This window comes from Lutra lutra, chromosome 14 (assembly GCF_902655055.1).
Source record: "Lutra lutra chromosome 14, mLutLut1.2, whole genome shotgun sequence".
NCBI lineage: Eukaryota > Metazoa > Chordata > Mammalia > Carnivora > Mustelidae > Lutra > Lutra lutra.
In genome coordinates this window covers 81,584,173-81,599,119 of record NC_062291.1, presented here as the reverse complement: position 1 = coordinate 81,599,119, position 14,947 = coordinate 81,584,173, and the positions used below count along the sequence as shown (strand labels likewise).

At 47.8% G+C, this 14,947-nt stretch overlaps 1 protein-coding gene across 2 annotated transcripts in view; it reads right to left on the bottom strand.

The window, feature by feature from the left end:
* Positions 1–14,947, bottom strand: part of LHPP (phospholysine phosphohistidine inorganic pyrophosphate phosphatase) — a 121,730-nt gene that overhangs the window by 72,635 nt on the left and 34,148 nt on the right. For both annotated transcript variants that reach the window (XM_047702968.1, XM_047702969.1), the window contains exon 6: positions 111–202. In XM_047702968.1, the coding sequence (XP_047558924.1) occupies positions 111–202 (92 nt within the window). The remainder of the gene's footprint in view (positions 1–110; positions 203–14,947) is intronic.

Sequence of the window (14,947 nt, the reverse complement as noted above, 5' to 3'; positions counted from 1 at the left end):
AGAACAACCCCCTTTATTTGGGGGAAGAAAACAAAACAAAAACACGGGACACCCCAGGAATCCGCGGAGGAAGGCAGGCAGATGAACCTGACCACGAGCGGGGCACTCACCTGAACTTTCCCGTCCGCACCTGCAGGGCCCTCATTCCGCACCGCTGGGCACCGCCAACATCTCCCACGATATCGTCTCCAATCATGATGGCCTGCCGGGCAGACAAATGAGCTCAGCAGTGATGTCAGGACAGTTTATTCTGTGCTCCTTCATCTTTTCTGACATAAGCAACCGCTTGATTTGATGCTTAAAACCACCACCATACAAATTAAACAAGGCAGTGTTGTCATGGTATTGATCGAAAGTCGACCCACCTTGAATATATCTCCCACTGCACCCCTCCACTCCCCGCCCAAGAGCCAAGGGGCTCTAACAGCGCATATGTAGGCAACATGAAATCAACCCACAGGAGTCGAAATGACACAGTGTCACAGGGATGTGTGGGGACGCCGACCCCATCTTGCCTCTCCTCCAACACAGGCTCCATTTTACCTGCAGCCAAATGCTCTACCCAGGAGCCAACCACTAGTTCTGTGAAAACTGACTAAATTTCTGGCAAACCGTCGTAGCTCACAGTTTAGGAGGTCTTGCTTTCAATAATGCACGTATTACTACAAAAGCCAAACTAATGTGCAAACACACACACACACACACACACAGGAAATGCTTGCAGCCTGGCTGTCATTTCCAAAAGCATCTTGTGGGGTATACTCTCCCACCTGAAACAGCTAGGAAACCAAAGAGACTAGAAGAAACAAGTTTTCGAGTAGCTGGACATCAAGCAGTGAAGGACAGTGATTTGGGACACTGGAAACATGAGGGGAACCCATGAGTGCCTCCGGTTTCCAGACTGTGGGTACAGGGAGGGAACACACAGAGGCTGGTGACCTCCTGGAATTGAGGGACAAAGCTAGGCGCTGGGAGACTGAGGCAGCTGAAGTTCCCAGGATGGAGTGTCAGAGAGGAGGGGGCTACCTGGAGAGAGAGGAAGGGCGCAGATCTGCAGAGCGTCCCTCTGAATGAGGCAGCATTCATAGACCGCTGATCAGCACACGTGAGTGAGGAAACCACCCGAGGCCAGGGAAAGAATCACTCTGAAAAATGAAAGAAAACACCACCCAGACCTCAAATGGGGGTGAGAATAGTGCCTGTTTCCACCAGCCAGACTGGAAAGTCTCATAACGCACAGAGGCACTGAGTCGCGTTCTCAGAAGCACCTTGCCTCAGAGTGGGGAGTAATTAGCCTTAGACCAAACCCTGTTCTGGGACTGCCTCCCAAATCTTAAAGCAAGCTCTGGAAGGATCCAACTGTTTCCAAGCTGTTTAACCACATCCCAGAACAAAATAACCAGCACCCAAAAAAGGTAAAATTCACAACGTCTGGCAACTAATTTAAAAAAGTGATCAGACATGCAAAGAAGACAAATATCACACATAATGAGCAGAAAAAAAATCAGCCTCAACTGACCCAGAACTCAAACAGATGTGGGAATTACCAGACAAGGACATTTTATTAGTCACTGCAACTATCTTTCATGCGCTCCAAAAGTTAAGTAGGGATAAGGTAGATAAAACAAAAGATCCCAGCTAAAGTTCTTGAACAGGCAACTAGACCGGATTTTTTTCAGATGGAGAAGACTGCTTTGATTTTTAATTACTAGTCAGTGCAACTTACTGATATTTATAACTGATGGCAAGTGAGTGGTACTAAATAATGCTTACATTTTATTTACATTTTTAGCACTTGAGATATATTATGTCTGGAATGGAAAACCCACTGGATTAAATTAATACTGAATTATATAATGCAGAAGAAAACATTAATGAACTTGAAGATACAGTAATAGAAACCAACCAAAATGAAACCAAGAGAAACAATAATTTAACAAAAATGAACAGAACGGGGCACCTAAGTGGTTCAGTTGGGGTAAGCATCTGCTTTCGGCTTGGGTGATGATCCTGGGATCCAGGATGGAGCCCCGCATCGGGCTCCCTGTTCAGTAGGGGAGCCTGTTTGTCTCTTTCCCTCTGTCCCTCCCTGTCCCTGGTCATGCGCTTTCTCTCTCTCTCTCTCAAATAAATAAATACAATCTTTTTGAAAAGTGAACAGAGCCTCATCAAACTATGATGTGACTTCAAAGGACCTGATACACGTGCAACTGGAATTCCTGAAGGTGAGATGAGAGGAGGTGACAGAAACAACATCGGACTTCCTCCTAATGGCTGAAAAACTTCCAAACACAAGAAAACTCATAAAGCCACAAATGCAAGATCCTAATCAACATGAAACACAAGAAACATGAAGAAAATTACATTAAGGCACAACATAATCAAATTGCTCAAAGTCAGTAATAAGGCAAAAATCTTAAGACTGCTGGTGCAAAATAAAAAGTGGGGGACTACCTAGGTGGCCCAGTTGTTAAGCATCTGGCTCAGGTCATGATCCAGAGTCCTGGGATCAATCCCAGGACTGGGCTCCCTGCTCAGCGGCAAGCCTGCTTTTCCCTCTCCCACTCCCCCTGCTTGTGTTCCCTCTCTCACTGTCTTTCTCTGTCAAAAAAATAATAAAATCCTTACAAAAAAAAAAAAAAAGCATGTCACATGTTTTTTTTTTTAAAGATAAGACATGCAATTTCCCACTGAAAACAATGCAGGTGAGTAGCCAGTGGGGAAATGCCAACACAGAATTCTATACCCAACGAAAGTATCTTTCAAAAACAAAGGTGAAATAAAGGTCTTTTCAGATGTCTTAAGCTAAAAGAAATTATCACCAATAGATCCACACAAAAGACATGTAAAAGGAAGTCGCTTAGGCAAAAGGAAAGGGTACTAACTGGAAATACGGATCTGCCCAGAGGAACAGGGAGAGGGTGACCTATGACGCATGGCGACCCATCTTCCCGCTTAGCCCCCTTCTTCTTCTGGCCAACTCCTAACAGGCTTTCAAGACCACCACCTTTGAAGCTGCCGGGGCTCCAAGGCCCTCCCCAAAGCCCTCCGATTACCCCCAGCAGTGCACGTCCCCTACTGCTGTACTGATTATCTCTCTTTCTGCAGCAGGTGAGCTCCCACAGGCAGGGGCATGTGCTGATGCTGGCACTCAGCTGACAAGCTCATTGAGGGAACCAGTATTCGGGAAGAAGGCATGGCTATCCGCGTCTGGGGACAGGTAGGAGGCAAAGCTGAGTGGACTCTTCACTGGTCACCAAGGTAGAGTCTACTTCGGGGCTGCCTGAGCTTTACTCATCCGTGGGCGTACTTATGCCCGCATTGATATGTATTATTGATATTCTTGTTCAAATCGATTCATACTTTCTTAATAAGAGAATGTGTTTCTAAAGAAAAAACAGCAGCTCCCCTCACTCAGCTACCACAGAACTCTGATTAAAAGCTTCAAAATATTTTAGGAGAAGATGTGGAAATAAAGTCCAATGCCTCAGACATCAAACACGTTCCTAGACCCGTTCTCAAGTTCAGTCAGGAATTTACGTGGTTGGAGGCCCAAGAGGCCTGAGAAAGCAGACTCCTGTGAAAAGGCAGTGTCCTGATGGGGCTGGGACAGAAGCTTCAAAACCAACAGTTACTCCACAAGTCTTCTCTCTGGAATCCAGATGCCAGGTATGGCGAACCAATGAAGGAACCCACAAGCCAATGTCAAGGAATATAAAAGTGATGACTGTGAAGCTTTCATGCTGGGGGAATTCCACCAATGGCAGGTGGGGGGGACAGGAGTCCACATGGAGCCTGTCTTCCATCTTAGAGTAGGGGTACAGGGTAGTAGAAAACAAGGCAGGCCCTATGTGATGAGCAGAATGGACAGACTGAGTTTGGGATTCAGACGGGGACAGAGCAACCAGGCTTACATCCCAGCTTTGTTATTTGATAGCTCTGTGGTCTTGGGCAAGTCTCCACTTCTATCTGTAAAATGGGTACAAACGGTGTGGCATTTAAATGAAATCATGCAAGTTAAGCATCAAGGACAGTGCCTAGATTTGTTTACTGTACATCTTTAAAAGGAAAAAAAAATGAAGAAATGTTTTGTTGGGGAAATTCCTAATCTAGCCCTGTTGGAGACACTCCAGTCTCTATGATGGCACTCTTGCCTCCAGCATCCCAGCTTTTTTGTATCAAGCCCTTTTGGGGACAGGCAGTAAGGACACAGGGAGTCAAAGAGACACCACTGCTGCCCTCATGAAGCCTCCAGTGGAACACAAAGGACAGAGCTTCATGAGTTAATTTCAAAAATACATAGCCAAGACCTCTGCAAAAGTACAGGAGGTTGTGAAGGGGTAGTGGTCAGGGAAGGCTTCCTGGAGGAGGTGATATTTTGAGCTTTGATCTGAGCAAAAGAGGCCAACTAGGTTAGGAGGTAGAGGAAGGGGTGCAGGCATTCCCAGCAGGGAACACCACGTGTGTACTAACAGCCCATCTGCCACCATTCACCAAGGCAAGCCACACAATGAATTCCACAAAGTACAGGTTAATAAGCTTAGAGCAATTATCCTTGAAAACATCTGAACAGGCATTCAAATAACAGGAGAAATCCTGAGGAGATTGTGGAGAAGGACAGAGACTGAGCTGGTGCCACTCTGGAGGCCAGAGAGGTCGTGCTGGGCAGAATGAGGCTCTTCTGACAACCGCCCCAAGCTGTCTCGCAGCTACTGAGCCTGTCGCTTAATCACACTCAAGCAGAGGCCGAAGGGGCCTCCACCAGTGAAGCCACAGACAGATGCCGGCCCCAGGAGGAAGCTCGGACACGGACACAGTGAACTGTGCCAACTGTGAGCGGCTCCGGCTCCCGTCCTGCCCCCGGCAAGATGCATGAAGAACTTGAAAAAAACTGCATTTCTTCCAGTTGAATATTCTAAACTTTATACGCTTCACAAATGCCCTCTGATCCTGTCTCGAATCCCACGCTTCCCAAAGTCAGTTCTGCATATGGGCGATACACTATCTGATTTTCGGTAAATCAAGGACATGCATTTTATCATAAATAGTTGGTGTTTATTTTTAGAGGAAACTATTTATGGGAAGTAAGTGATTCTGGTTTTCCATTTATAGGACTGACCAAAGTTCCTTTCAAAATTCATTTATCTAGGGGCACCCGGGTGGCTCGGTTGGTTAAGTGTCCCGCTCTCGGTTTCAACTCAGGTCATGATCTCAGGGTCCTGGGATCAAGCCCCGCATCTCAGGGAGCTCTGCCTGAAGATTCTCTCCCTCTGCCCCTCCCCTGACTCTGTGCTCTCTCTCCCAAATAAATAAATAAATCTTTAAAAATAAATAAATTTTAAAAATACATTTATTTAGGGGCACCTGTGTGGCTCAGTTGGTTAACGTTCAACTCCTGATTTTGCTCAGATCTTGATCTCAGGGTCATAAGTTCAAGCCCCGTGTTGGGCTCCACACCGGGCATGGAGCCTAATTTAAAAAAAATTTTTTTTTAATTATTTAAGTTTTTAAAAATAAATTGACTTAAAGAAAAATGAAGTAAATAAAAGTGCCGGTGGCAAGGATCCGGATATGGTCAAAATGTTTTTTTCTAGAATGACTGATGCTGGGGAGAACACTGCCAAATCCAGATGGGTTTAATTTTTGTGTCTGTCAAGCTCCCATGCAGCTCTGGGGAAATCATCAATCACCAAAGAAGAAAGAGCCAGGGGCAACGCCTGCATCCTGACCCGCGAGGTGGGGGTAGGGGGACGGCAACAGAAGCCGATGTACACACGGGGGATCCTGCAAGCCAGGGCCACCCAGGCCCCCACACGCCTCAGCTGGGAGGAGGGGGCTCGAGCAGGGGGAGGGCTTGGCCCAGGCCCCCGAACCAGCCATGAGCCCCAGCAGGAGATTCTGCTTTGGCCTCTCAAGGAGTTGTCCTGAGACCCGTAAGTCGGCCTGGGAACAGACACAACACTCCAGCTTAGGCTTCCCTCCGCTGCTAGCCGAGGCTCCAGGGGCCACCTTGCTAGAAGTTCCCTGGGAATGACAAGGTCTTCCAATTACTGCACGTCAACCCTCACACCTTCCACGCTCGTGGGGAAAACACAGTTTTATGCTCACGTACTCCCAAGGCGGCAGAAATTCTTCCCCCTCAGAACAGAGCCCCGCGGGCCTTCGGGGGGGCAAGCACATTGGTTGCTGTGGCCCCCAAAGATGGAAGCAGAGATCCGGGCCCTCGGAGGAAGACGTCGGGAGCAGCAGCAGCAGGCCTCGTGCCCGATGAGCCGCCGCCCGACCCCGGAGCCGCGTGTGAGGCTGGGGGGGCGCAGGGGTGCGGGGACGCGGGCTGTGCAGCTGCCCGGAGCAGTGATGCCTGTCCGGGCCAGCTTGTGGGCTCCGCATACCAAAATGCGCCGGGGCCCCCGGGGATTTCACAGATTTACTATCAGTGAAGGGCAATAATCACGCCAGGAGGAGCAATTATTGCCAAATCATTTAGGATTTAAAAAATCATTGGCAAGAAGATAGAGGTCAAGAGGTGCGCTGTCGGGGGAAATAAAAACCCCTACCTGTCAGGCCGGGGACGCACCTCCTTGCTGACTGCAGGACGGCAGAGGGAGACGCGAGCACGGACTCGCGCGGAGCACGGACTCGCGCGGAGCACGGAGATCCCGGGGGCTGGCGGCCGCACCGCCGTCCTGCAGGCAGGCTTTCCGGCTCGAGCCCTAACGCGGATTCACACACCTTTCCGAGACCCTGCCCGCCACCCGGGTGCTGTTCTCACCGGGAATGAAGTCTGGGAGCGCAACCTTTCAGTGCCAAGGAGCCTTCCCGGGCAAGCCCACGTGGCATACACCTCCGGGGCATCCCGGGCATCTGCCCAGGAGCACTCTCCCTCCTGCGGGGCGGCAGCGCAGCCCAAGGGGCACACACACGCACAGGGAGACGCCTCGGGGGGACATCCAGCACTCGAGGAGCCTCGGGTCTTCCGCCTGCACCCAGACCCCCTCGAGACCTGCAGACGGCTCGCTGCTAAGTCATTCCCCGGCCGGACCCCCAGTCTGACACACTCGTGAGGCAGGACACCAACACGGCACAACACAACCGCCACTGTTCTACAGGAAGGAAGAAGCTGGGTGTGGTGAGGACGTGGGGGGTTACGGCTGGTAAGGAAGGTAAACTGAGCCCACCTTTCTGAAGCAGAAATAAGCCCTGTGCCTCACGGCCCAACAACTACCCCGCTAGGTGGGATTTCTCCACAAATCAGATATGTGCAAAAGGACATGCGTTCAAGGGTGTTCACAGGGTTAGGCACAAGAGGGAAACTGGGAGTCAAGCCCAACGTCCGACCACAGGGGGTGGGTAAAGAACATGAGGGTACAGGCCACCTGGGTGGCTCAGTCAGTTAAGCATCTGCCTCCGGCCCAGGTAAGGATCCCAGGGTCCTGGGATGGAGTCCCACAGCAGGCTCCTCCCTGGGCGAGGAGACCACTTCTTCCTCTGCCTGCCACTCTCCTGCTTGTACTCGCTCTCACTCTCTCACTGACAAATAAATAAAATCTTAAAAAAACAACAACATATACAGGAGGCACCCGATCGAGCCTTGCACAGGGCTCCCTGCTCAGCATGGAGTCTGCTTCTCCCTCTCCCTCTGCCTGCTGCTCCCCCTGCTTGTGCTCTCTCTCTCCCTCTCTCTCAAATAAATAAAATCTTTTAAAAAAACATGTACAGAGAAACTAAGAAATTGGAAAGGTTAAGCATGATTTGCGTTATTCTAGTTTAGTGGGATGACGAACAGTTTTTTCCCTTGTACTTTCTGTATGTTTTTCTATCTCCTTTACTGAGTATCAGTTACTTCATATGATAAAATTCTTGTGCTCTGAGGAGAAGAAAATCTATTTTAAAAAAGGCTCCTGGGGCGCCTGGGTGGCTCCGTGGGTTAAAGCCTCTGCCTTCAGCTCAGGTCATGATCCCAGGGTCCTGAGATCGAGTTCCACATTGGGCTCTCTGCTCGGCGGGGAGCCTGCTTCCTCCTCTCTCTCTGTCTGCCTCTCTGCCTACTTGCGATGTCTGTCAAATAAATAAATAAAATCTTTAAAAAAAAAAAAAGGCTCTTGGTGGCAGGGCCAGGGGGTGGGGGGCGACTTAGGAAAAACTAAGGTTTTAAAGGTTTTACAACACTTTGTGACTGAGATATATGCCAAGCTCAACCCAGAGCCCGAACTTCCCGAAACTCCAGATGCTCTCAAACCCGAGGCTGTGGGTCTAGGTCTGTCGCTGTCTGGAGGCAGAGCTTCACGTTCAAATTGGGGCCGCAGGTGCAGACGAGCCTCTCCTCCTGGCCCCCTCTCTCCTGGTGCTCCACTCACACTGTCCCAGCCAGGGGCCCCTGAACTGACAGCCGAGAATGTGCACGCAGCTGAGGGGGAGGCAGGGCCGAGCAGGTAGAGGGGACTGGGGACGGGCCCACCGTGTAAATCCATGAGGGGGAAGAGGCCATGAGAGAAATGAGTGGCCCCCAGTGGCCCCACATGGACAGTCACTCCCCAGCCACAGGACTCACCACTAGAGTAATAGCCTATCCCCACAGCCACGTCGCTAGAATGCATGATCTGAGAACCAGCAAGCAGAAGGACAGCGTCCATGTTTTATGCCCAGCCCTCTCGGGATAAACCTACAAACCTCACCCTCATATTCGACAGGCTGCCCTGAGGGCATTTACCCTCCCCACTTAGATCCTGTCTAACTTCACCGTCTAGTATGTAATTCTGCCAACGATATTTAGTCATTTCCAAAATAGCAAGTGATACTGTACTACTACATACACCTTTTCAAAGTTCATTCACCAAGCCTAAAAATCCTGCAATGTGCCCGGCCCCCTCCTTGAGAACCAGGGTACAGCAAAGGCCTGGAGGGGACACGTGCCTCATCAGCAGAATATCTAGGGCTCAGTACTAGGGTTTCTGTGACTCCTCCCTAATGCTGTGATTCTCAACTGGGGACAATCTGGCCCCTGGGGGTACGTTTGGCAACATCTGGAGACATCTGTGGTTTCACACTGGGGGCAGGATTGCACAGGACAGCCACCCACCACCACAAAGAATGATCTGGCCCCAAAATGTCAGAGTGCAGAGGTGGGGAACTGCTGCTCTGACCTTAAAATGGAAATGCGAGGACCTCAGACAAGGACTGGAGTAAGGACTTGGTGAAGTAGTAGGGACGTGACGGTACCCGGGTGTGCCCAGCACGCACGGGGCTCCAGGCAGTCGAGATCCTTCCTCTCTGAGCCTCAGGCTCCCCGCCTGTGAAATGGGCACCCCCAGCCCTCAGCTTCTTGGCCCCTGTGCTAACTAAGCCCTCTGGTTTCAACAGTTCCAATTTCCACGAAACCTGCGTAATTTGCAACAGACGCAATTTCTGTATTTACAGAAAATGGCCAAAACCCTCACATCATTTGGACTTCGGTAGGAAGCTACAAAACCTTAAGCCTTAAGCCATGAGAAATTAGGTATTTCTAGAAGTAACCTTTAAGGTATGTTATCCTTTGCCTTATTACTGACTCCTGGAAAGGGCCTGGTTTCCTCTAAGAGGTTTGAATTTCCAATCTATTAGAGTAATACCAGCGATCTGTTCTTTCTAGGCCACTGAGGAAAGGTTAGAATGAAAATTGGATTTGGGTAGTTATGTCCATTCCGAAGGCTGGCGGAGGGCACATCAGTGGAAGCGGGCCGGGGCCTGGAAGGAGCAGTTATCAAGGGAAATGACTGGTGATAACTTTATTGATTAAAGCAGCTTGAAAAATTTAAGATTTGCCACAGCCTGGCACTGCGGCAGCAAGATCGCTCCTCACAGGCATTTTTCATTAAAAATAAAGAAGCAGGAACAGAGAATTTATTACCTTGTATGTAAGACACAGTTCATCTGAAATGGCCTTATTCTGAAATACTGCCTTAAAATGTCTACACATTCTGAGGCTCAAAACAACATAAACGAACATTTTAGAAAAACAGGGAGGGAGAGTGTTAACAACAGGCAGTTGCCACTCATCTGTCTGTTGAGGGAGAGACAGAAACGGCCCGTGAGGGCAGAAGGGAGAATGATAATGTGAGAGGGAAATAAGATTCAGCTCTGCCGCCTGAGCTGGGGGCCGCTGGAGCAAATCAGCCCTCAGCCATCCCGGCCTCCGACGCACACAACCATCGCAGGGACCTCAACCTATCCAAGAGATTCCTGGGGAATCCCCAAGCCGAAGCCCACCCCAGACCCCCCAGACCCCCCAGACCCAGCACCCGCCAGATGAGATGCCCAGATTAACCTGCCCCCCCATGCAGGCCTCCGCTGCTCTCCGAGGTGTGCGGAGGGCAGTTCTCAGTCAGAATGTAAAAGGTGCCCTCTGCGAAAATAATTGAAAAATGCCAAAAAGCAAAAAGGAGAGGGGGGGAACCATGCCAGGTTGAACTACACAATATAACCAAAGAAACTCTCAGAATGTAGAATTCTAAACACTGGGGTTGGTTTGTTTTTTTTTTTTTTTTTAAGATTTTATTTATTCATTTGAGAGAGAGAGCACAGAGAGACTCCCCACCAAGCAGGGAACCCAATATGGGGCTTGATCTCAGGACCCTGAGACCACGACGTGAGCCAAAGGCAGATGCTTTAACCAACCTAGCCCCCTGGCACCCCCTAAACACTGGTTTTTAAAACTCACGTTACATTAGCCTTTCTTAAGATAATTTGTTACAGAGTAAAAGAATTTATTCTCTCTTAAATTTATCCTATGAGAATATAAATATGGACAGGGACACCTGGGTGGCTCAGTTTGTTGAGCGTCCAACTCTTGGTTTCGGCTCAGGTCGTGATCTCGGTGTCGTTGGATGGAGCCCCAAACTGGGTTCCATGGTCAGCGCAGAGTCTGCTTGAGATTCCCTCTCTCCCTCTCCCTCTGTGCCACCCCAGCTCATGGGAGCTTGCTCTCTCTCTCTCTAAAATAAATAAATAAATAAATACATAAAACCTGTTAAAAACAAATAAATATATATACACAACTGTTTATATTTAAGAAATGAAAAGGTAAGCCATAATATTTATAAAAAGGGCTCCAATGAGATGAGTAGAAAGAGAAAGAAAAGGACAGAAGCTCTACTTCCTTGACTATATCTCGTTTTATGGATTTGATTTTGGAGCCAAGTAAATATTTTACATAACTATAAAAAATGTAAATGTTGAAAACCAGTTCCCTAAAAATGATAAGTGAATTCAAAGAGGGTCATGTTGGTGGCATACCATCCGGAGAGGAACTATGCCTGTGGCTCTAAAATCCAGCATTTTGGCCGTAAATTTTTAGAAGGAGGTGCTCAGTACAAAAAAAGAACTGCCAAAAAAAGAAATCGTAAGGGTCAGGACAGTGACATTGTGATGGCTATCCGGTCCACTGGGATACCAACCACAACAGTGGCCCAGTCTCGGGGCACTGCTAGCCCTGTGGTAGCACCAGACTCTTCTTGTTTGGTTTCTTTCCCATAGTTTCTGGAACTCAAGATTCTTGTGTGCACAATGGATGAAAACAAATGACTGGTTCTGTTGGTATCCTTGAGAGCCAAGCTTTCTGATGTGGAAAAAGGAAATAGAGATAGAAGACTGATGAGGTCAAGTAGAAACCCACTGGCCTGACACATCAGAGATTTCAGTATGAACTCCAGATGTAGTTCATGTTTAAAGATAGATACTTTTCGGGGCACCTGGGTGGCTCAGTGGGTTAAGCCTCTGCTTTCAGCTCAGGTCATGATCTCAGGGTCCTGGGATTGAGCCCCCTGTCGGGCTCTCGGCTCAGCAGGGAGCCTGCTTCCCCCCTCTCTCTGCCTGCCTCTCTGCCTACTTGTGATCTCTGTCTGTCAAATAAATAAATAAAATCTTTAAAAAAAAAAAGATAAATATTTTTCTGAGCCTGGTTGACTAAAAAGGCTCAGAAAAGGGGTGCCTGCGTGGTTCAGTTGGTTAAGCATCTGCCTTCAGCTCAAGTCATGATCCCAGGGTCCTGGCATCAACCCCAGCATCAGCCTCCCTGCCTGGCAGAGTGTGCTTTTCCCTCTCCCTCTGCCCCTCTCCACACTCATGCTTCCCCCATCAAATAAATAAATCTTAAATTTTTTTAAAAAGGCTTAGAAACGTAGAAATGATGATCAACCCAATAGCAACAAGAACCCTTCATGTTCCCAGTATGGTTTCTAAATACCATTTTCCACTAAAGGTAAGCCTGGCTCCTTGGAAGAAAGGTGAATCCTGGGCCTGAGGCAGGAAATATACATGGCAGTTGTGGAACATCCTGTCATAACAGGGAGTAAAGAACCTCAAAGACTCCTGAGGTCAGGTCAGAAGGACTTAGAGGCCAACTTGAAGGGGGTTCCACTGGTCAAAGATGAAATACTTTTGATATGAATAAGATCATGACTGCAATGGATCGAAACACACCAATCTCTCTTAAATCTATCTATTCATAGTGATAAATGTATAGTTTCAAATCTCCTTCGTCACCTTGGGAGGATGCTAGAGAATCAACTCATTATTGTGAAAACTAATGAACAATGAAAAAGAAATAGGCCTTTATCTGGAGTTCCCTATGTGAACTGTACCTCAGGGTAACAAACAGTTGGTGAGAAGCTTTCCGATATAGAAGTAACCCAGAGGGGAAAACAAAGAAGGAATGAAAGAATTAATACAGCTCCATTCTATGGTCCAGGATGAATTAAAGGAGTTGGCACCAATCACGAATAGCAGCTAATAACACAGAAAGGGACAAGTGGACATTCTCCACCTGCTGACGGAGGACACACCACCACCTGTAAGCAGTCATCCAAAAACTGAACCAGACTCTGAGCAAACTTGTAGATCTTACTGCCAATATTCAGAGAACAAAGGGCGGAAGAGCAAGTGAGAATATACCAGAGGTGCAACCAAGAAAATCTAGACCATGCAATAAACCACCCAGTTTCCTCTTCACCACGTGGCAAGGAAAAACAAAAGGGCGATTGGGGGCTGGGGAGTAGAGGGAACCAGGAGCTTAAAGAACACCTGAGATTCTCATTGACCAATTACAATGCAAGAGTTTCATCTGGATCTGATTCAAACAAATTGTAAGCAACATAGAACAATTTTAAGACCATCAAGAAGGGATGCCTGGGGGGCGCCTGGGGGGCGCCTGGGGGGCGCCTGGGGGGCGCCTGGGTGGCTCAGTGGGTTAAAGCCTCTGCCTTCAGCTCAGGTCATGATCCCAGGGTCCTAGGATCGAGCCCCACGTCGGGCTCTCTGCTCAGCAGGGAGCCTGCTTCCTCCTCTCTCTGACTGTCTCTCTGCCTGCTTGTAATCTCTGTCTGTCAAATAAATAAATAAAATCTAAAAAAAAAAAAAAAAAAAAAAGAAGGGATGCCTGGGAGGCTCAGGTCATGATCCCAGGGTCCTGGGATCGAGTCCCACATCAGGTTCCCTGCTCAGCATGAAGCCTGCTTCTCCCACTCCAGCCTCCCCTCCTTGTGTTCCCTCTCCCTTTGTCTCTATGTCAAATAAATAAATAAAATCTTAAAAAAAAAAAAAAACATCAAGGAAATGTGAACAATGACTGGATATTTGATGATATTACGGAATTATTGTTGGTATTAGACATGGAGATGGCATTACCTATGGCATTACCTATGGCTTTAAAAAGAATTCTTATCTTCTGGGGACACAGAAATATTTACAGATGAAGGAACAGGATTTCTGGGATATGATTCAAAATAATTTAGGGGAGAAGAATGGGTGGAGTACAGATTAAACAAGTGGCTATTAATCTTGAAGATTACTTAATGGCTAAATATGGGACAATCTGAGCAACAAAATTAATAACAATAGGAATGGACTGTAACTTGGGCAATAAAATAAATATCCTTTGGTCCAAGTTGGAACAAACAAGTCAATGGGAAAAAAGAAGAAAACTCTTTCTTACAGTAAAATTGAACTAATAAATATAGAAGGAATGATAGAAATACAGATTCACCATTTGGCAAACACCCCGGAATAACTGCTTCAGGTAAGAATTATCAGTGGAGGGGTGCCTAGGTGGCTCAGTGCGTTAAAGCCTCTGCCTTCGGCTCAGGTCATGATCCCAGAGACCTGGGATCGAGCCCCACATCGGGCTCTCTGCTCAGTGGGGAGCCTGCTTCCCCCTCTATCTGCCTGCCTCTGCCTACTTGTGATCTGTCTGTCGAATAAATGAATGAAATCTTAAGAAAAAATAAAAAGAATTATCAGTGGATGCAAACATTAAGAAAGGAAAAGAGTGATGGGAAAGAGGATATTTATACAGTCAACATGCTTTCCCATAAGACCGCTTACTAGTTACATGGGACAGGGAGTAATCCTGCAGCGTGGAGAACCCTGGCACAGGTCACCTCTGACACTGATCAAAGGGACCCTTAGCAACAACAGGGTGACATGCCCTCACATGCGTCCTGCTGGAATGCACCGAGAGGGCACAGCACTGTTTCTGGGACATTCCTGCCAAAAATGCATAACCTAAAATTAAATTAAGTCACAAGGAGACATGAGGAAGAAAACCAAATTGAGGCAAAGTCTACAAAAGAGCCAGCTAGAACTCTTCAAAAATGTCACCGTCCTTAGAGACAAAAAAGATTGAGGTTCTGGCCCAGAAGGAAGGACCCTGGGGGAAGGCAACTGCTACAAGCCATGTGTCCCAAACAGAGACGCTGGTGGCTGGCTGATGACATCTGATTTTATCACTGTTCTACGACTGTTGTGTAAGACGTTAGCATTTGAAGAAGCTGGCAAAGGGCATGTGGAAAATTCTTTGCGCTAATTTTGCAACTTTTGTAAGTATGAAATTACTTCAAAATGAACAGTTAAAAGTAAGTTTTTTCTAAATGGTTGTTAGTTGATCACTAGTGAAGCTTGGTCATGGGTACCTAGG